At 41.8% G+C, this 23614-nt stretch overlaps 1 protein-coding gene across 9 annotated transcripts in view; it reads right to left on the reverse strand.

The window, feature by feature from the left end:
- HECW1 (HECT, C2 and WW domain containing E3 ubiquitin protein ligase 1) overlaps positions 1-23614 on the reverse strand; it is a 349770-nt gene that overhangs the window by 219701 nt on the left and 106455 nt on the right. For all 9 annotated transcript variants that reach the window (XM_061586857.1, XM_061586865.1, XM_061586862.1 and 6 more), the window contains one exon: positions 7891-8215. In XM_061586857.1, the coding sequence (XP_061442841.1) occupies positions 7891-8215 (325 nt within the window). The remainder of the gene's footprint in view (positions 1-7890; positions 8216-23614) is intronic.

Raw genomic sequence — 23614 nt, forward strand, 5'->3', positions numbered from 1 at the left:
GCTACGAAGGCCCTCCTCCGGGTTCCAACTCACAGGGAGGCCCGGAGGGTGATGACAAGATCTAGGGCCTTCTCAGTGGTGGCCCCCGAACTATGGAACAGTCTCCCCGAGGAAGTATGCCTGGTGCCGACTCTGCTCTCCTTCCGGCGCCAGGTCAAAACCTTCCTATTCTCTGAAGCATTTTAAGTTACACTGGTTTACTTTTAAAAATGTTTATTGTATTGGATTGTTGATTGTATTTTAGTATTATTTTGTTATTCATTGTATTTTTATGCTATTTTATGTTCACCGCCCAGAGAGCTATTGCTAGTTGGGCGGTATATAAATTTAATAAATAAATAAATAAATAATAAATAAATAAAAAGAGAGAAAAAACCCCAGAGCCCTTTTGGACTTTCTTCTCTGAGAGTTCTCATAATCTGTTGAAATTCATTAAAAATCAGCCATATTCACAGAGTACCTGTAATCCTAATACTGACCTTGCCCCATACTCTGACCTCCATCTTCTGCAGTTTAAAAGTTGAAAAAATGCCTGGCTGATTTTTAATTAATTTAATAAATTTTGACTGGAACCCAATGATAATGCGGAGCATGCTCAGTAAGAACCAACTGTCAGAGTTCTAAAACCCTCACAGCTGCTGAGCTTAGCTAATCAGGGGGCCACACCCACACCAGACTTTGATTTCATGTGAGACAGTCATGGCTTCCCTCAAAGAATCCTGGGAAGTATAGTTTGTGAAGGGTGCTACGAGACTCCTATTCCCCTGAGAGAATGGTTTAACAGTCAGCCGCTCTGATTGAAGGTTTGTGAGGGGAACAGGGCATCTCCTAGCAACTCTCAGCACCCTTCACTAACTACACTTCCCAGGATTCTTTGAGAGAAGCCATGACTGTCCAAAGTGAAATAAAGGCCTGGTGTGGATGTGGCCAGGGAAAGCTTTGGTTTAAATTTGGTAGGAGGCTACATGTGTCTGCTGTAGAATAAAAAGGTGGGGGAAAGCCTGAAAAAGAATTATTCTGTTTACAATGTTTTCCTTTTGGAAAGGAAAGGGGCTTCCCTTCTGCCCAGTGCCCACCCACCCAGTCTCCTCCCCTCCCACTCCCTGCCCCTTCCCTGGGTCAGTGTTGGACTATGACCTGGGAGACCAAGGTTCGAATCCCCACACAGCCATGAAGCTGACTGGGTGACCTTGGGCCAGTCACTGCCTCTTAGCCTCAGAGGAAGGCAATGGTGAAATCACCTCTGAATACCATTTACCATGAAAACCCTATTCAAAGGGTCGCCATAGGTGGGGATTGACTTGAAGGTAGTCCATTTCCATTAAGAACATAAGAACATAAGAACATAAGAAGAGCCTGCTGGATCAGGCCAGTGGCCCATCTAGTCCAGCATCCTGTTCTCACAGTGGCCAACCAGGTGCCTGGGGGAAGCCCGCAAGCAGGACCCGAGTGCAAGAACACTCTCCCCTCCTGAGGCTTCCGGCAACTGGTTTTCAGAAGCATGCTGCCTCTGACTAGGGTGGCAGAGCACAGCCATCATGGCTAGTAGCCATTGATAGCCCTGTCCTCCATGAATTTGTCTAATCTTCTTTTAAAGGCGTCCAAGCTGGTGGCCATTACTGCATCTTGTGGGAGCAAATTCCATAGTTTAACTATGCGCTGAGTAAAGAAGTACTTCCTTTTGTCTGTCCTGAATCTTCCAACATTCAGCTTCTTTGAATGTCCACGAGTTCTAGTATTATGAGAGAGGGAGAAGAACTTTTCTCTATCTTTTCTCTATTTTCTCTATTTTCAAACATGATTGCATAGAAATAAATCCCATTGAACTTAAAAAATATGCAAATGATCAAAACCACCCTCCCTTCTCCTTCCTCCTATCCCCTGCTCTTGCCCCTTCCCTCCCCCTTCCTTTGCCCCTCCCTCCCCATCTCCTTCCAATCCCTTCTTTCCCCTTCCCCCTCCTCCCCTTCCTCTCCCCTTCCTCCTCCCCATGGTCAGTTTTACCTATCTTAAACATGATTGCATGGAAGTAAATACCATTGAACTCTATAAGCGTGCAAATGATCAAACCTAACCTCCCCTCCCCCTTCCTTTGCCCCCCTCCAATACGCTTCCCACTCCCACGGTCAGTTTTTCCTATCCTAACCAAGACTGCATAGGAGTAAATCCCATTGAAAATAAGCATGCAAATGATCAGACCTCCTTTTCCCTTCTCCTCTCCTCTCCCTTCCTCCTTCCCTGCCCATTCCAGCCCTCCCTCCCTCCCCTCCCCCGGTGAGTTTTACCTATCCTAAGCATGATTGCACAGGAGTAAATCGCACTGAATTTAATAAACATGCAAATGATCAAACCTGTCTTCCTCCCCTTCCCCTACTTCCTGCTCCCCTCCCCCTCCTCCCCTCCCCATCCCCTGTGGTCAGTTTCACCTATCCTGATTGCAGGGGAGTAAATCCCACTGAACTCAATAAGCATGCAAATGATCAATCCATTCTCAGCAAACTTGCAAAGGATCTCATTTCTTACCTCCCGGATTAAAAAGCAGGGAAATTCACTAATAGGCAAAAAAACCTTGCGGTTTAAGAACGTACCTATAGCCCACAGGTATTTCTATCAAATTTTAAAAAGCAGGGGCACTGGGCAGCTATAGTGAATGCACCAGGGGAGCAGGAGACCTGAACTCCTCTCTGAGATATTGTACTGCCCTACAAATTGGTCAAAATGCAAACACCATTTGGGTTGGTCTTTCACAATCCAATCCACTTCCTGTGTAGCTTGGAAGAATTTGGTAACATGTGCCTCTGAGTTCAGGTCTCCTGCTCCCCTGGTGCATTCACTATAGCTGCCCAATTTCCCTGCTTTTTAAAGTTTGATAGAATAGCTGTGGGCTATAGGTATGTTCTTAAACCACAAGGTTTTTTGCCTATTAGTGAATTAATATTAGTTATTCAGACTCTTCTGATCTGATAAGGGTTTTGTGACAACAGATTGTTTATGCCCGTAGAGGGAATTTTGTTGGTAGTTATTACCATATTATAGTGTGTTATTGACTGTATATGTTACATCGGATGTTTATTTGTTTTTAAATTAAGTTGCCCAGCCGCTGTATTGCAAGATGAATAGTAAATTACTATATAATAAATAAATAAATACAAGTTATTATAATATGAATCTCATCAGGCTCATAGATAATCTGATAGGGTCTTGCTCAGGGCACTCTCCTTGGCTGAAGCAAGGTTGACATCCATAAAAGATAGTGATTTTCAACGGTGGCACCCCATTTCTGGAACATCACTGGTTCTCTGGTGACCTTGATGCCCTTAGGACGAAACCCTCTGGGGTTTTTTGGGTGGGGAGGATGCTAGTTGGAGTTGATTTTGAAGAGCCTTTATTATTTTAAAGTTATTTACATTGTGTTTTGTTTCATTATTAGCCACCTATAGGCATGACTGGAAAGATGGAGTATAAATCATTTAACAGCAAGGAAGCAAATGAAATAGGAGCAGAAGCAATCTGCAGAATTAACTCCTCACCCAACCATTCATATGATCAGCACCAGTGGGAAGGAATTACAGCTAAAGCACACCAAAGGATCTGTTCTTTGTCTTTATATATAGTGTGATTCAGCCCAATTAGGACAAGTAGCATGTGGGATTTCCCCCCTTATTATACAGCCACAAGAGTGGCTGTATACTATAGTCAGCTTGGTTTTTTCACATTCTGCAATGTTAAATTGAAAATACCCCCATGCCATTCTGAGGCTTCGTTTCCCACAAGCTCATTTCAAAACAAAACCTTACAAAACTTATAGTCCTGAACTCAGAAATGCTTGCTTAACAACTCTCTAAATTTTCATGCTGATACACAAAACAGAGAGAATCAAGAGTTCAAAGTGTAAAAAGAGAGAGAGAAAACCCCAGAGCCCTTTTGGACTTTTTTCTCTCAGAGTTCTCATAATCTGTTGAAATTCATTAAAAATCAGCCATGTTCACACAGTACCTATAATCCTTTTACTGACCTTGACCCATACTCTGACCTTCATGTTCTGTAGTTTAGAAGTTTTAAAAAAGGCCTGGCTGATTTTTAATAAATTTAAGAAGTTTTGGCTTGAACTCAATGAATAGTGTCAGGCATCTTCGGTAAGAACCAACTGTCAGTGTTCTAAAAGCCAGACTCATAGCTGCTGGGCTTGGCTAATCAGGGGGCCACACCCACATCAGATTTTATTTCACGTGAGACCGTCATGGCTTCCCCCAAAGACTCCTGGGAAATGTAGTTTGTGAAGGGTGCTGAGAAGACACTCCTATTTCCCTGACAGAGCTCCAGTGGTCAGAGTGGTTTAACAGTCAGCCATTCTGATTGAAGCTCTGTGAGTGGAACAGGGCATTTCCTAACAACTATCAGCACCCTTCACTAACTACACTTCCCAGGATTCTTTGGGAGAAGCCACGACTACCTAAAGTAAAATAACAGTCTGGTGTGGATGTGGCAAGGGACAGCTTTGGTTTCAATTTGGGTGAGAGGCTACATGTGTCTGCTGTAGAATAAAAAGGTGGGGGGAACGCTGAATAAGAATACTGTTCGCAATGTTTTCCTTTTGAAAAGGAAAGGGGCTTCCCCTCTGTCCAGTGACCACCCACCAAATCTCCTCCACTCCTCTTCTCCCCTCCCCTCCCCCAGGTCAGTTTCACCTATCCTAAGCATGATTGCACAGGAGTAAATCCCATTGAACTCAAAAAGCATGCAAATGATCAAACCTGCCCTCCTATCCCCTCCCTCTTGCACCTTCCCTTTCCCATCCCTCCCCATCCCCTTCCAATCCCCTCCTTCCCCTCCCCTCTCCCCTCCCCCTCCCCCATGGTCAGTTTTACCTATTCTAGGACTACAACCTGGGAGACCAGGGTTTGAATCCCCACACAGCCATGATGCTCACTGGGTGACCTTGGGCCAGTCACTGCCTCTTAGCCTCAGAGGAAGGCAATGGTAAACCACCTCTGAATACCGCTTACCATGAAAACCCTATTCATAGGGTCACCATAAGTCGGAATCGACTTGAAGGCAGTCCATTTCATTTTCAAGCATGATTGCACGGGAATAAATCCCATTGAGCTCAGTAAGTATGCAAATGATCAAACCTGCCCTCCCCTCCTCCTCCCTCCCATCACTTCCCTTTTGCCCCTCCCCTCCCCCTCCTTTACCCCTCCCCATCCCCTTTCAATCCCCTCCTTCCCCCTCCCACTCCTTCTGCTCCCCTCTCCCCCCTCCTCTTCCCTCTACTCCCTCCTCCCCCGCCTCCTTCCCTGTGGTCAGTTTTACTTATACTAGCCATGATTGCACAGGAGTAAATCCCACTGAAATCAATAAGCATGCGAATGATCAGACCTGCCTTTCCCTTCCTTTCGCTCTCCCTTCCTCCTCCCTTCTTCCTCTTCTCCCCTCTTCCTTCTTCTTCCTCCTCTGTCCACTCCAGGCTTTCCTCCCCATGGTCAGTTTTACCTATCTAAGCATGATTGCATGGGAGTAAATCCCACTGAACTCAATAAGTGTGGAAATGATCAATCCACTCTCAGCAAGCTTGCACAGGATCCCATTTCTTACCTGTCGTACGAAAAAGCAGTGAAATTCACTAATGGACAAAAAGCCTTGAGGTTTAAGAATGTACCTATAGCCAACACATATTTCTATCAAACTTTAAAAAGTAGGGAAATTTGGCAGCTATAGTGAATGCACCAGAGAAGCAGGAGACCTGATCTCTTCTCTGAGATACTGTATTGCCCTACAAATTTGTCAAAATACAAACACAATTTGGGTTGGTCTTTCACAGTCTAGTCCACTTCCTGTGTAGCTTGGAAGAATTTGGTAACACGTGCCTCTGAGCATATGGCGAGTGGTGGCAACTCCTATCAGCCCAAATAACAGAACAAGACATGTGCTGTGTTGTGCTGATCTTGTTTTAGCAGGGAGGAAGCAGCTATATTAAAACAGTTGATATAGTTTAGATAGTAACTTTAAATATGTCTGAATTAGTCTGCAAGTTTAGTGAAGTTTCCTATCGTAAATCATTCTCTTCTGTTTCTGTTTCTGTTTCTGTGAATATGTGAACTACAGCAACACTTTGCAACACTAAAAAAAAGCTCCAAAAACAATTGTGGAACAATAGCACTGACTGTTCTGCAGAATAGCTTAAAATGGACATAAGGAGTGTCTCGGTTTCCACAAGATAAAACAGTGAGGTGAAATATATTCTAGCAAAATTCTGGATGTGCTCTATGTTTTTAATTGACCATGCCCACCTTTCCTTAAGTGGAGTGGGTTAAGCATAGCAGGTTGAAAATATGCATCTTGGACGGGCCAAGTTTGTTTTTTGCAACAGCTAGAGTCATTGCTGAAGTAGCAACATATTGTAATCCGTCTGATTTTACATCAAACTGCAGTTTCAGATTCAACTGTTAATGCGCCCAAAATAGAAATAGAGCATAACCTCCAGTTTGAAGCAAAAAAAGCTATCATCACCATCATGTGACATCGACCAATAAAAAGGCTTTGAAATTAATAAAAATAAATTTGACACAGATTTCTATGATGAATAATGAGAGAAATATAATTTTCTAGGTTAGATTCTCTGTAGAAACAGTAGTAACACAGAAAAGAAGCAAAGTAAGAACACCAACAAACATACAAGAATGTAATTCTCCATCTTTGGAGATGGCATGTGTTGCCTCCACTCACCATATACTCAGAAGCACATGTTACCAAATTCTTCCAAGCTACACAGCAAGTGGATTGGACTGTGAAAGACCAACCCAAATTGTGTTTGCATTTTGACAAATTTGTAGGGCAATACAGTATCTCAGAGAAGAGGTCAGGTCTCCTGCTCCCCTGGTGCATTCACTATAGCTGCCCAATTTCCCTGCTTTTTAAAGTTTGATAGAAATATCTGTTGGCTATAGGTACATTCTTAAACCGCAAGGTGTTTTGCCTATTAGTGAATATACATAAGAGCTATGGAGGATCTGTATCCTTCAATGACCTCTAGACTCTATAGTCTTAGAGGAACAGAACCTGTTTCCTCTTTCTGGATGGGAAAATAGGAAGCAGGCAGCTTAATCCTCTACATAATGGTAATGTATAAACTGGCTGTAATATTTGCAGCCTTTTATTGTTTATTCTTTTTGTAGCACTTGCAGTGGGCCTTAAAACACAGTATAGGTGTGTTGCAATTCATTCTTACAAGATCACAGTTATTTCCATTTTACAGGTGGGAAAGGAGATCTTGAAAGATAGTAAGTTACATCTGTGGATGACTAAATTTGAACCCATTTTTTAAAGTCCAAGCCCACCTTAGCCAGTGAGTTATACTGGTTCTTCAAAGAAAACCACCATTAATCTGACATGAAGTGTAACGTATATAAGTCTCCTTGAATTCAATGGAACTTACTTCCAAATACATTTGATAAACTTCCACTTGTTGCCAACTTGGTTTTGCAAAGTAGGTTTTTTTGGGGGGTAGGCCACAATACATGGGTGGTGGGTTGTGTTCGGCTTGGTGGATCAAAAACTGTGCCACTTGCTTTAGATATATGTCGCCCTGGGCACCTACTGGGAGGAAGGATGGGATATAACTCTAATAAATAAATAAATAAATAAATTTTATATTTAATAATAATAATAATAAAATTTTATTTCTGGGTCGCCTATCTGGCTGGGTCAGCGGCCACTCTAGGCGACGTACAAATTAGAATAAAATACAATATATAAAATACAACATGGGAACCAAGCTTCAATCTGAAATTAATCTAAAACCATCCACAGCTGTAGCAAGATAAAATTAATCTACTCCTAACCTCCCCTCCCCCACAAGAATGAAAAATCTTAAGGGCAGGACTGACTTACCAATGAGATACATGCCGATCCAGTCTCCTGCATCCACTTCTTCTTTTATATCCCAGTAAATCACTAGGTCCTGAGAATGTCCAATGGAATAATAGGAGCTGCTGACCATGAGTGTAGACCGGCTATCTGAGGTGACCAAGTCTGTGTCACTGGTAGAGCGAGGAATAGTGACTGTCTCATGGGGAGCATTCCCAATGTCCATGTTGTGGAACTGGTCAGGGTTATAGCTGTATCTCAGAGGTTCTTTGCATCGGCGCCGATTCTGCGAGTTCCTAGATGGGGATGCCATAGCAGCCAGGCCTAGGAACCTGTTCTGATACAGATTCTGTAAAAAACAAAGAGAAGAGTAACTGAAATTCAGAATCTATTTCTTGTTGAATCCAGTATCATCATCATGGTTTATTTGTATGCCACCTTCCCATAATAATCGATGCTCTAGGCAGCTCACAACATGAAAAAAGTTACATAATTCACTCCAGAATTAAATTTTGGCCCAAACAAAAGCCCCTAAACAACATCCCACAGTCAAGGTAGTCTCTGGCATCTTCAGGTTGTAACAGCTGCCATAGCGGGAATAACTGAGGGCCCCACCCTCCAGGTGAGGTGGAAAGAAGCCAGCAAGCAGGGAGAGGGTCTTACAGCACTCACAGACAAGGTGGTCTCTCTCCCTCTCTCTAAATATTTATATACACACACATACACACACATGGAGAAAGATAAAATATATCAGTATTTTAGAAAATAAAGATAAAACCTGAACAATCTCCATGCATGGCTGCAACACAGCAGAAAATAATGATATGCAGTGCATTATGCTCATATCCTTACTGCATATTATAGATAGCTACATTATGTATAATAAATTATAAATTGGTAACCATTTGCCATTAGCTGGTGATTATTACGACTACTGTTTATATTGTCCATCTCTTTTGAATGTGAATTGCACTTTCATCCGGAAAATAACATTCCAACTCTTTTCTATGGCCCATAACCAGCCTTTGGCACCTAAACTAGTGTCTGGAAGTCTGTGTCCTATTGCAGTCATTGTTCCCTTCTTGGCTTGGCCCAACTGCACCATCTGTTTCTGCAAGGAGATGCATGAAAACTACTGGTGTATTCCAGCTGAGCTCTTTCCTGGGCTTGTTATTCTTAGGTTGCAGCCACTGACAGTGAAATTCTGGGCTCTGTATTAATATGTCAGAGGCAAGTATATCCACTGAATCCCTTTTGTGCTTAAATGCTGAGCTACCTTGCCATAGTTGACTTCACACCATCTGCTCCTATGTACGGACTGGCTCTAAGCAGCCACAAGGCATCATTGCAGATGGGAGGGAGGGAAAGAGAACGGCTGCCAGGGTAACAAGACTTTCAGTCTCCTTCACATATAGAGGTTGCTTGGAATTACTTCTGTATTGCAGCTGCGCCTCATGACAAACTCCTTATGTGCAGCAGGTTACTGCAAACTTCTGCCAGGTGGCTTGTTTCCACACTGCAGCGCAATTAGTGGTTTGCATCAGCGTGAAGCAAGCTATATGCTGGCTCTGTACAGCAGCCACTTTGGGACAAATACTGCAAACAAGCTGCTGAGCAGAGCCTCCGAGAGGATGCCGTTTCAAGCGGCTGTCACATTATGCCAGAAACAGGTCTACAAGGTTCACTTCATCCCTCCCTTGCTGTGGTTGCCGTATTTCATGATTGTAGTTGGAGCAGTGGCCGTCAGCGTGGTGGGACAGAGCAGTGGATCTGCCTTCCCTACACCAGCAACGCTACAGCTTATGGGGACAGTGCTGGGACAGGGTGGGGCAGTGACATGGTCAGGGCTGCATGGCAGAGCTACCCACCAGGGCATTCACATAGCTCTGGCCTCACCGCCAGCCCCCTCCCCTGTCCCAGCACTGTTCAGGTAAGGTGTGGCAACACCAGTATTAGGAGAGTGACTCTGCTGCTCTGCCTCATCACACTCAACTACTGAGTTGAAAGGAACCCTGTTGAAGCAGACAATAAGCCACATGTTTGTGGCTGCCCGTTGTGTGTTCTGGCCCCTACTTTTGGCAGCTGCTGATCAACAGTCTGTTCCTCCCTCAGTGGGTCTTGAACCCTTGCCCCAAGAGGACTCTGTGTCCTCTTTGCAGGCCTGCGACCCAGGGAGCTATGTGGGCGCTATGTTGCATGGGCTCTCCTTCCTTCCCTTTGTGTAATGTGCTTCAGAATAGCTTCTGAGCAACATATGAGGATTTGAAACCTTGCCATGAGGGATGCCAGGGGACTGGCAGTAGCAGGGACTTTGTTGCTTATGCCACTGAGGCTCATGGAGGAGGGGGTCTGTGATGTCATTCTGCATGTTGTGCATTATGGTGCAAGGAGGTGGGGTGGGGAGGGAATCCCACTGTCATTTCAATGGTTCCCTCTCAGTGTGGGCAGCAGCACAGTCCCTGATTTAGTGGGCTTTGACCGAGTTTCTATAGTTGTGTGGGGTGCCTGCCATTTTACCACCATTTTCTGAACTGTGTACTTCCCCTCCCCTCCAGGTTGGGTACAGGTTGGCTGTTCTGCTGGCATAATGACAGCATAGCTGTCCCATCACCCCTCTGTGCAATTGGTATATAAGATTGCTCTGCCCAGCACTATATAAAATGCTAAGCATAATTTATTTAGTTATTTTATTTATTTCATTTATATACCGCCCCATAGCCGAAGCTCTCTGGGCAGTTTACAACAATTAAAAACATTAAAAACAAGCATACAAATTTAAACCGTTAAAACCCATAAAAACCAATAAACAAGTTAAAAACACATGGTATTCAATGCTGGGCTTGGAATACACCTGTAAATACTATAAAAAATACTATAAAAATGCCAACAATTATTATTTGCCAGGAATCTAAGGATTTAAATATGATTATTATAATGAGACACACAGTGAACATACTGGTGATGCCTCAATATGTTTTTAGAGCTCTTTCTTGAAATCAATTCACTCCACTGTGTTCTATCTTAGGCTACAGAGTCACCCAACAACCAAACCCAACCTATATCCAATCCATTTTATGGCAATGGCCTGATGTCAAGTGATGATGTCCCCGATGAAATTTTGCACAGATTTTTCAAGCAGAGTACAGCTTGGCATCAGAGAAAAAAATATAAAACTGTTTCTCAGTTGAAATTGTCGTTCAACTACATATCTGCACAACAATTTTTTAGAAAACAGTGCAAAATAGTGTCTAAATATATTTGAAAGCCTTGCATATATTTTCATCTGTAGCAAAAGTTGAGGATGAGTTAACTGGGAAATACAAATTTTCTACATTCAATGTTAAAGGAGAGGGGAGTGTTGAACTCTTGAGTATAAGGCACCTGGGGTGGTAGATAAGGAAATGTTCTCAGCTGTGGTTATAGCCCCAGCACTTCCCATGATTGTACTGCAGCTCTGATCTGAGCATGGACCATGTGATAAAAGGAACAAAGAGGCTTCTCTCTGGTCCTATATGATCCTCAGCTGCTTCCTCAAGACTGAGAATGGGAATGGGTCACTTTCAATCAGGCAACTACAAAATATTTTATGCAGGAAATTAGAAATTAAGAAGAAATGGGGTTGCTCTAAGAATAAAAAGTGATGTAGCAAAAGCAGTTAGGCGCTATAATGCAAGGTATGAGTGAGTGATATCAATGAGACTTAATGGGAAACCTATCAATATAACCATCATATAAGTCTATGCTCCAATGGCAAATGCAGAAAAAGAGGAAATGGAAAGATTTTACACAGAAGTACAGGAAGAAATTGATCACACACCAAAACAGGATGCTCCAATAATAATGGGGGACTGGAATGCAAAAGTAGGGAACAGAGAAGAACTAGAAATCGTGTGGAAATGGGGTTAGAAATGAAGAGATTTGTTGAATTCTGTGACGCTAATACTTTGTTTCTTGCAGACACATTTTTCGAGCAACTGAAAAGACAACTGTACATGTGGACATCATCAAATGGTCAATATAGGAATCAAATTGATTATATAATTGGTGGTAGAAAATGGAGCAGTTCCATACTTTCTGTCAAAACAAGACCAGGAGTAGATTGCGGTACAGATCATGAACTGGTAATATCAAAAATCAGGGTAAAGCTAAAGAACAACAACAAAGCAATCATAATGCCAAAATACAATTTAAATAACATCCCAGAAAAATGTAAAGATCAAACAAGGAACAGATTTGAGGCTTTAAAGCTAGCTGATAGAGAACCAGAAGAACTATGGAGTGAAGTCAGAGACATTATCAGGGAAGAATGCAAAAAGACAATACCTCTAATTAAGAGAGAAAGACCTCAATAGATGACCGAAGAAACTCTTAAAATGGTTAAAGACAGTACGAAAGAAAAAGGAAAAACACAGTTAGAACCCTAAATGCAATAATACAGCAACTAGTAAGTAGGAACAAAGAGCTACTATAATAATTATTCTACAGAAATAGAAGATAATAAAAAGGGTAGAAGAGCCCTATTCTATTAGAGAAATTAAAGAGAAATTTAAATCAAGGGTAGGGATGTTGAATAATCAACAAGGGAACACACTGACTGACCAAGATGAAATAAAAGGAAGTAGGAAGAAATACACTGAGGAATTATATAAAAAAAATGCACGGCTGACGGATTCATTTACGGAGGAACCATATGAAGAAGAACCAGAAATTTGAGAATTTGAGATGAAAGCTGAACTTATTGGAGGAAACAAAATGGAAATGGACTGCTTTCAAGTCGATCCTGACTTATGGAGGAAATAAATCACTAGTAATAGACGGCATACGAATTGAGCTGCTACAAGTTACTAAGACAGAATCTGTCCAAATTTTGACAAAGATTTATCAACAAATATGGTAAAGAAAACAATCGCCCACAGACTGGAAGCAATCAATATACATCCCAATTCCAAAGAAAGAGGACCCCAGGGAATGCAGTAATTAGCAAACTATTGCCTTAATATCCCATGCAAGTAAAGTCATGCTCAAGATTCTATAACAAAGGCTCTTACCATATATGGAGTGAGAATACCAGATGTCCAAGCTGTATTTAGAAAGGGAAGAGGCACCAGAGATCATGTTGCAAACATACGTTGGATAATGGAACGGATCAAGGGATTTCAGAAGAAAATCACCCTCTGTTTTATAGATTACAGCAAAGCTTTTGATTGTGTAGATCATGAAAAATTATGGAATGCTTTAAAAGAAATGGGGATGCCACAGCATCTGATTGTTCTGATGCGCAACCTATACTCTGGACAAGAGGCTACTGTAAGGACAGAATATGGAGAAACTGACAGGTTCCCAGTTGGAAAGGGTGTGGTCAGGGGTGTATTTTATCACCCTATTTGTTTAATCTCTATGCAGAACATAAGGAACATACAGAAAAGAGGTATGAAAATTGGAGAGAGAATATCAATAATTTAAGATATGCAGACGATACCACACTACTAGAAGAAACCAGTAATAATATGGAACAAGTGCTGATAAAAGTTAAAGAGGAAAGCACAAAAGCAGGACTACACTGAACCTCAAGAAGACTACAGTAATGACAACAGAAGATTTATATAACTTCAAAGATGATAATGAGGACATTGAAGTCAAGGATTATCAATATCTTGGTGCAGTCATTAACCAAAAAGGAGACTATAGTCAAGAAATCAGAAGAAGGCTAGGACTGAGGAGAGTAGCTATGAGAGAACTAGAAAAGATCCTCAAATGTAAAGATGTATCACTGAACACTAAAGTCAGGATCATTCAGACCATGGTATTCTCAATCTCTATGTATGGATGTGAAAGTTGGACAGTGAAAAAAGTGGATAAGAGAAATATCAAACCATTTGAAATGTGGTGTTGGAGGAGAGTTTTGCGGATACCATGGACCGTGAAAAAGACAAACAATTGGGTGTTACAACAAATTAAACCAGAACTATTACTAGAAGCTAAAATGATGAAACTGAGGTTATCATACTTTGGACACATAATGAGAAGACATGATTCACTAGAGAAGATAATAATGCTGGGGAAAACAGAAAGGATTAGAAAAAGAGGAAGGCCAAACAAGAGATGGCTTGATTCCATAAAGGAAGCCACAGACCTGAACTTATAAGATCTGAACAAGCTGGTTTACAACAGATGCTACTGGAGGTCGCTGATTCATAGGGTCGCCATAAGTCATAATCGACCTGAAGGCATATAACACACACAGACACATGGGGTTGCAGAATCTTAATTGTAACTCCCCTGACACTTCAAAGTTACTCTGAAACTTTAGATTCTCTTCCTGACAACTTTCTTGATCAAGAACAAATCTCATGTGATGTGTGTTGCACATTCCAAATCTGTAAGCCCTGCAGTATGAATAGAAATGTTATTCACTAATAGGCAAAAATCCTTGCAGTTTAAGAACATACCTATAGCCAACAGATTTTACTATCAAACTTTAAAAAGCAGGGAAATTGGGCAGCTATAGTGAACGCACCAGGGGAGCAGGAGACCTGACCTCCTCTCTGAGATATTTGACTGCCCTACAAATTTGTCATAATGCAAACACCATTTGGGTTGGTATTTCACAGTCCAATCCACTTGCTGTGGAGCTTGCAAGAATTTGGTAGCATGTGCCTCTGAGCATATGGTGAGTGGTGGCAACACCTGCCATCTCCAAAGATGGAAAATTACATTTTTGTATGTTTGTTGGTGTTCTTACTGTGCTTCCTTTCTGTGTTACTACTGTTTCTACAGATAATCTAACCTAGAAAATTATATTTCTCTCATTATTCATCATAGAAATGTGTCAAATTTACTTTTATTAATTTCAAAGCCTTTTTATTGGTCGATGCTATATGATGGTGAAGATAGCCTTTTTGTTTCTATTTCTATCTTGGGCACATTAACAGTCGAATGTGAAACTGCAGTTTGATGTAAAATCAGACGGATTACAATATGTTGCTACTTAAGCAATGACTCTAGCTGATGGAAGAAACAGGCTTGGCCTGCCCAAGATGCATGTTTTCAGCCTGCTATACTTAACCCACTCCACTTAAGGAAAGGTGGGCATGGTCAATTAAAAACATAGAGCACATCCAGAATTTTGCTAGAATATATTTCACCTTCCATTGTTTTATCTTGTGCAAACCGAGATACTCCTCATGTCCATTGGAAACTGTTCTGCAGAACAGTCAGTGCCATTATTCCACAATTGTTTTTGGAGCTTTTTTAGTGTTGCAAAGTGTTGCTGTCCTTCAAATATTCACAGAAACAGAAGCAAAAGAAAATGATTTACTATACGAAACTTCACTAAACTTGCAGAGTAAATCAAGCCTATTTAAATTGACTATCTGAACTACAGTCTTAATATTGTTGCCTCCTCCCTGATAAAACAAGATCAGCATAGCACGTCTTGTTTCTGTTATTTGGGCTGATTGCAGGTTTTGCCACCACTCACCATATGCTCAGAGGCACATGTTACAAAATTCTTCCAAGCTACACAGAGAGTGGATTGGACTGTCAAAGACCAATCCCAATTGCATTTGCAGCTTTACAAATTTGTAGGGCAGTCCAATATCTCAGAGAGGAGGTCAGGTCTCCTCCTCTCGTGGTGTATTCCGTATAACTGCCCAATTTCCCTGATTTTTAAAGTTTGACAGAAATATCTGTGGGCTATAGGTGCGTTCTTAAATGGGAAGGTTTTTTTTGTTTATTAGTGATTTTCTCTGCTTTTTAATCTGGGAGGTAAGAAATGGGATCCTGTGCAAGTTTATTCAGAATGGATTGATCATTTGCATATTTATTGAGTTCAGTGGGATTAACGTCCTTGCAATCATGCTTTGGATAGGTGAAACTGACCACAGAGGTTGATGAGGGGCAGAGGAGGAAGGGCAGGGGTGAGGGAGGGGAGAAAAGGCAGAGGGAAGGAAGGGTGATGGAAGCAGGTAGGGAGGGGAGGGGAGAAGGGCAGGTTTGATCATTTGCATGTTTATTGTGTTCAGTGGGATTTACTCTCATGCAATCATGCTTAGGATAGGTAAAACTGACCATGGGGGAGGGGGGAGGGGTGGACTGGGCAGGGGAGGAGGAAGAAGAGGGGACAGGTGGAAGAAGGGAGGAGGGAGAGGAAAGAAGGAGCAGAAAGATCAGTTCTGATCTTTGCATGCTTATAGAGTTCAATGGGATTTACTTCTGTGCAATCATAGTTAGAATAGGTAAAACAGACCATGGGGGAGGAGGAGGGGAAGGGAAGAGGAGAGGGAGGAGGAAAGGAGGGGAGAGGGGAGGGGAAGGAGCTGATTGGAAGGGGAGGGCAAGGGGGGCAAAGGAAAGGGGAAGAGAGAGGGGATAGGAGAGAGGAGGAGGAGAGGGAAGGTTTGATCATTTGCATGCTTTTTGGGTTCAATGGCATTTACTCCTGTGCAATCATGCTTAGGATAGGTGAATCTGAACTGGGGGAGGAGCAGGGAGGGGAGTAGGGAGGGGAGGGGATTGGGTTGCTGGGCACTGGGGAGAGAGGAAGCCCCTTTCCTTTCCAAAAAGAAAACATTGTGAACAGTATCATTCTTTTTCAGGGTTTTCCCCATCTTTTTATTGTAGAGCAGTAGTCTCCCACCCAAATTTAAACCAAAGTTGTTACTCGCCACATCCACACCAGACCTTTATTTCACTTTACAAAGTCATGGCTTCCCCCATAGAATCCTGGGAAGTGTAGTTAGTGAAGGGTGATGAGAGTTGCTGGAGATGTTCTGTTTCCCTCAGAAAGCTTCAATCAGAGCAGCTAACTGTTAAACCACTCTGGCCACTGCAGCTCTGTCAGGGGATAGGAGTACCCTCTCAGCACCCTTCACAAATGACACTACCCAGGATTCTTTGGGGAAAGCCATGGTGTCTAAAGTGAAATAAAGGTCTGGTATGGGTGTGGCCCTGATTAGCCAAGCCAAGAAGCTGTGAGTCTGACTTTTAGAACACTGACAGTTGGTTTTTACTGAGCATGTCCAGCCTTATCACTGACTCCAATGCTAAATTTCTTAAATTAATTAAAAATCAGCCAGACATTTTTTTAACTTTTAAACTTGGGGCAAAGTCAGTAATAGGATTGCAGGTACTCTGTAAACATGGCTGATTTTTAATTAATTTCAACAAATTAGGAGAACACTGACAGAAAAAAGTGCAACAGTGGTCTGGTTTTTTCCTCTCTCTACACTTTGAAGTCTCGATTTTATGTTTTGTGTACTGCCATGAAAACTTACAGGATTGTTTTTGTAAGGTTTTGTTTTGAAATGAGCTTATGGGAAACATCAGAATGACATGGGGTATTTTCAATTTAACACTGCGGAATGCAAATAATCCATGCTGGCTACAGTCTACAGCCACTCTTGTGGCTATATAATAAGCATGCAATATATGCACAGGCATCATTTATTATTTATAATGCTCTAAATCTAAAGAGAAGAAAGTCAACACAGATATCAAAAGCTGCATTAAAATTATCATCAAACCCCCCACAGATAACAGTGTATCCTTGTAAGCCAAAGAATTACGTGGGTGTACATCAGAAAAGAAACTGGCCTATTTGACTCATTGTCATCTGTATAGTATCGCTACTACCCACTCTTACCCTTGTTTCACCCCTACACATACATTAAGTGTACAGATGGCGTGTGTGGGGGGGAGAGATCAATTTATAAAGTGGTTCATTATTCCATTCAGGTGCTGAAAAATACCTGGCATCCAAATGCCTGTTTGCATGTGTGTGGCTGTAATGCTGAAAGGAACACTCTTTCATTATCAAAAGTCATTATAGAAAATGCAGGGTACAGGCTGTGGGTGAGCACAAGAGAATGAAAGCACAAAGAATGCTAATTCTATTAGAAAAGACAGCAGACAATTACAATGAAGGATTTCTAAAAGAAATTCTCCCTTGTCCCTTACTGTAAGATTGCTGGGAGGATCTAGGAACAGAAGGTACATGAATGTTTTTTAAACCCTGAGAGTTGTAATGGAAAGCTTTTCTAAGGGACTCTCTTCATAGATTCGTATGTATAAATCTGAGTAAATAAGAAGTTTTAGAAAAACTTGAGAGCCACAGAACTCAGCTTCCTCAAGAGCTGGAAACATCCAAGCTGGAGTGTTGTCCATTGTACATTTCCTGTATGCTTTCGAGTCCAATTCAACGTGCAGATTTTGACCTATACAGCTCTTTACGGCTCACAACCCCAATATCTTTTCGAACACCTCTCACAACATGAATCTACCAGATCCTTTTGTTCTGAGGCCTTTCTCCAGGTCCCCCCTCTGAGGGAGGCTCGCAGGCTGATGACAAGTGAGAAGGTTTTTCAGTTGTGGCTTCCAGTGAGGTCTGCTTGGCACCTTCATTGACATCTTTTCAGCACCAGGTAAAGACTTACCTTTTTCCCCAGGCATTTGATACACTGAGATGATGTTGTCTGTCAGTATGCTGCCAAAGCTTCCTGTGGCTGCATGGGGGTGTTTCTGTTTTATTTATTTTTAATAGTATGATATTTTTCTTTTTGTTTTTAACACTGTTGTAAGTCACTTAGAGACCTTCGGGTAACAAGTGACCATGATGATGATGATGATGTCCAATTAATATAGGTTTGCCAATCCACATAATATATCATCCATAAAATAATCCATTACAATACTAATATAATAAACAATATATGCAAGTGCCTGAGCCTTGTAACTTTTTCAATAAAGATGGGTGGGGGAGGACAACTTTTGATATTTTCCTCTTTATATCTGAAACATATTATGCCTACCACCTCCAGAACTTGGCCCCAGCCAAAACTTTGAGGGTTATGTGTTTACATCACCATCACCATCATCACATAATAACAATAACAATAACAATAATAATATTGCAAGAGAACTATGAAGATACTGTGAGAAATAGATGCATTAAATAATTAAAGGCTACTGAGTCCATCCATCCATCGAGACAGCTGCCCACTGTGTCTCTGTGTAATTTAATGTTCTGGCCTTGCCTCCCTCCAAGTAGCCTCTGCTTGGGAGTAGTAAATCTGTCATATACTTGCACTAGGTGTGACTGAATGATAGTCACTTCCAATGTTACAAAATTATCCATTTCACAGGAGGCTGCTGATTGTGTCTCTGGAAGAATCTCTGCTTTTCCGCTCATAAGAAGCTCCCATGGAGAAGCAGAGATTGACTCATCAAAATTTTTTATTTATGCATTAAATTTGTTAGTTGCTTTTCTACACAGGTATGTGCACTCAAAGCAAGTTTTATTACAATTAATAAAAATTAAAGAGGGGTGTGTGTGTGCGTGCGTGCGTGCGTGTGTAAAAAAGGCAGTGGAGCAACCCTTCTTGGGAAGGCTACACAACAAAAGCCCTCCAAAGATAAGAACCAAATGCTTGAAGAAAAGAAATGGCACATGATAAAGGGCCTCCAATACCGAGAGCAGGGTCCAGGCTGGTACATATAGGGAGAGGTGATACTGGGGTCCTGAGCTGTATAAGACTTTATAGGTCAAAACCAGCATTTTGAATTGAGCCGGGAAACTAACTGGCAGCCAGTGCAGTTGTGACAGAATTGGTGTTATGTGTTCAAACTGCCGGTGAGCAGTCTGGCTGCTGAATTCTACACCAGCTGCAATTTCTGAACTGTCTTCAAAGGCAGCCCCATGTATAGCACATTGCAGTAATCTAATTTAGAGGTTTCCATAGCATAGACCACAGAAGTCAGGCTATCCCTGTCCAGACAGGGTCGTAGCTGGGCCACCAGCTCCTGAAGGAACTCCTCGCCACCAAGACCACTTGAGCCTCAAGTGACAGTAATGGATCCAGGACTCTGCTCCTTCAGAGGGAGGGTACCTGCTCCTTCAGAGGGAAGAGCAGACCACAATCCCTCTATCCGGTCTTGTCTGGATTCAGCTTCAGTTTATTGGCTCTCATCCAGTCCATTACCGAGGCAAGACATCAGTCTAGCACTTCTACTGCCACACCTGGAGATGTAAGGGAGAGATAGAGTTGTGTGTCATCAGCATATTGCTGACAACTTATTCCACATCTTTGGATGACCCCACTCAGCAGTTTCATGTAGATGTTAAACAGCACAGAAGATAAAATCGTGTGGAATCCCACATTGGAAGCTCCATGGAGCCGAACAATACCCCACAAGCATCACCTTCTGAGAACGACCATCCAAGTAGGACCGGAACCACTGCAAAGCAGACAATTCATATTTTTTCGCACTCTAGAAGTAGAACATTTAAATTAAATATGAGTTAAAGTGTGCCACCGATTTTAATTCATCTAAATGTGGCCTCTACCATCAGAAGTTTGGGAAACACTGTTTTAGTCTGAGTAATTATCAACACACAACCTAGGTTAGTGGCAAGGTTTGGGGAAAGAAAAGGATTTCCTTTATGTTTCTGTACTAGGGTACATGAACTAGGGTACCAGGCCAGAAGCATTCCCAACCCTGAGATATCAGGCGCAGGCACTAATGATGTCACAAGGGCAGGCCCTTGTGATGTCATTAAGCATGATACATTAAGCACCACAATTGCTTGGAGCATACAATTGAAACAAAAACATTTATCTGATTGGAAAGAGAGAAATATGGCTGAATGAGGGTATTCCCAGGTCCAGCTGAAGTGATGGGATCATTCCTTCTCACCTGCTTAGGGACCCTGTGTAGGGAACATCTAATCTAGCCAACCTGCTTCTGGCAAAAAGGGTTTAAGGGCCCTCAGGCCAGACCAGTCATCAGAAGGCCATTGTAGGAAGAAAGCAGCCTAGTGTTGTGGAGATGTTAGACGGGAGCACTCAGGAGTAAAGATGGATGCCCCTGAAGGCTGCAATTCTAAACACAGTTATTAAGGGACTAAGCCCCATAGAACTCAATAAGACTTACTTCTGAGTAGATATGATTTTGATTTTGCTGTTGGTAAAGCGTGACAAGGGATCCTCTGCAAATATATCAATATTCAAGCAGGGTTGGAAACCCCTTGCCTGGAATGTCCACTGTTGGGCAAGAAACAAATTGTCATAGAACCAACAAGGTGCATCATCAATGGGTTTAAGGGGGTTGAGCTGAGTGCATGGAACCACTGCTGTTGCTTCTATGGACATAAGGGACTGAGGTCAGAGGTAAATGAAATGCAAATAGAAAAACAAAAACAAAAGACAGTGATGATTTCCTAAATGCAATACCATACCAGCCACAAGATTCCTATGAATAAGGCAGAAAAACCGGTCAGGATTCCTAACCAAAAACTAAAAAAAATCCTGGCAGCCAGTCAGACAAGTCACAGAAATTCCCATGTAGCACAATACAGGGACTACAGTTAATGCAGAATGCTGGGGCATGATTGCTGATATGAGTGAGATCCTATCAGCACATAATACCTCTGCTCTGAAATCTGCACTGGTTGCCGATTTGCTACCAGGCCAAGTTCAAGGTGTGCTTTCCATATTTATGGGTGCCAATTATTACTTGTTCTGCTCTTGTAAGAAATCAACCCTTTAGTGTGGCAGTACCTACCACTTTGGAACTCCCTGCCTATTGACATTAGGCAGGCACTTCATTGTACTTATTTTGGCACCTGCTAAAACCCTTCTTGTTTAGGCAAATCTACCCAGGCATGTAGAAGCTTATGTTTTTTGTATGTTTTTAAGTCATTGTTGGTTTTATTATTTTGAATGTTTTTAAATAACTGTCTTTTACTGTTTTTGCCAATAATTTTATTGTTTTAATTCCTTCTGTAAAATTGTTTACTGTGTATACCCACCAAGATCCTGCTGTGATCTTCTGTTGTAGTGGAATCCTATGCATGTTTACCCAGAAGCAAGTCCCAATCCTGTACAGAGAAAGTACTCTTTCTGCTGCTGAAAGCTATAAATTTACTGAATTCCTGATGTGAAACAAGCAGGAAAAGGAAACTGTTATCAGAACTTGAAATGGGGTTTAGGTATTGCTGGGGGCCAACAAATCTTGTCAATCACAACCCTGACTTCATTTATTGGCTAAAAACCTGATTAGAGGGATTAGAGCAGCTGGTACTAACTGAAGTTGCAGTGTGGCGGCAGCTGACATTTTTATTTATTTATTTTATTTATTTGTTGAATTTCTATACCGCCCGACTAGCATAGCTCTCTGGGTGGTGTACAACAGAGGAATATAAATATACACAGTAAAATCCAATAATTCAGTGCAAGGAACATGTATGTAGGCATCCACAAATCTAAAATCAGTTAAACATATTTAAAAAACTAAAATAGACTAAAATGCCTGAGAAAAGAGGAAGGTTTTAACTCGGCACCGAAAAGATAGCAACGTCGGCGCCAAGCGCACCTCATTGGAAGGACTATTCCACAGTTCAGGGGCCACCACTGAGAAGGCCCTAGTTCTTGTTACCATCCTCCGAGCTTCCCTGTGAGTCGGAACTCGGAGGAGAGCCTTCGATGTGGAACGTAGTGTACGGGCAGGTTCATATCGAGAGAGGCGTTTGGTTTATATCTTTTGAACCAGACCACCAAGAAACTTAATTTTTTAAAAATAAAAGCTCAGAGTCTGGAGATTAAATTAATTCAACTGGAGACCCAGAGAGGACCCCCAAAAACCAGAGTCTCCAGGCAAAAACCAGACACCTGGCAACCCTAGTACTCATAGAGACTTCAGCAAAGGCTGCTTCGGCCCTTACATATCGGCCATTATCTTCCTCAACTCAACAGTGACAAATTTACATTCTGGATCAGCCATGAAGCTTCCTAGCTGACCCTGGCTAACTCTTAGCTGTATATATTTCACACAAATGAGTAAAGATGAAATATAACAAGCTTATGCTGTAATTCACTTGGAGCCCTAGAGACAGGGCAATTTACATTAAACCAGAATCTGGTGTCATTTGGCACCATCTCATTTGGCATCACATGATAAAAGGATAGCATAGTACAGCATTCGGCTGATCCTGATGCCTCACCCACCAACAGGGAAACAGCATTGAGGGGGAGGAGAACAGAAATCCATATGCACAGTTAAGGAGGAGACGCTGCCTCCATCTGTTGTTTATCGTTCCTTCTTAGCTGCTAATTTCCCCTCCCAATTATTAGGGAAAAATTAACTAACTACAGGTAGGAACCCATTTTCAACTTTCCTCTACACATATACTGAACATGGAAAAGGGGAGCGGGATTGCACCCACTGGTTTTGCCCCATTATGCAAGTATTCAGTAGGAGGGGCCCTAAGGCATACTGTGGTTCATGCACAGATATACCTTTTATACATTTCAGTGAATGCACTGAGATCAGGATGAGGCCAACAAGCATGATCCCACCCTTGATAGTGGGAAAAATGGAGGTTACAGTATCTGAGGCTGAAGCAAAGCCAGCACTCGCAGGTAATCTTCATAAATGCCACACAGGAAATTACAATTTACACTAGAAAAGATGATCATCAACACATTAAACTGGTTAGGGAATTTGTTAAAATGGAAGACAGATTTTACTTAAAAGGCCAATTTTAAAGTATAGCAAAACATCCAGTAGAGTTCCTTTGGAATTATCTTTATATACAGTATATTTTCCACTAGTGGCCTTGGAAACAGTTAAACGTTGCTGTAACAGGAAATGAAATATTTAACATTTAGTATCACATTTAATACATCCTAGAGGATATCCTCCACCCATTATAGTTATTGAGGCTAGGTTAAGAGCACTTCTTTTAAAAATC

Source organism: Rhineura floridana, chromosome 10, assembly GCF_030035675.1.
Source record: "Rhineura floridana isolate rRhiFlo1 chromosome 10, rRhiFlo1.hap2, whole genome shotgun sequence".
Classification (NCBI taxonomy): domain Eukaryota; kingdom Metazoa; phylum Chordata; class Lepidosauria; order Squamata; family Rhineuridae; genus Rhineura; species Rhineura floridana.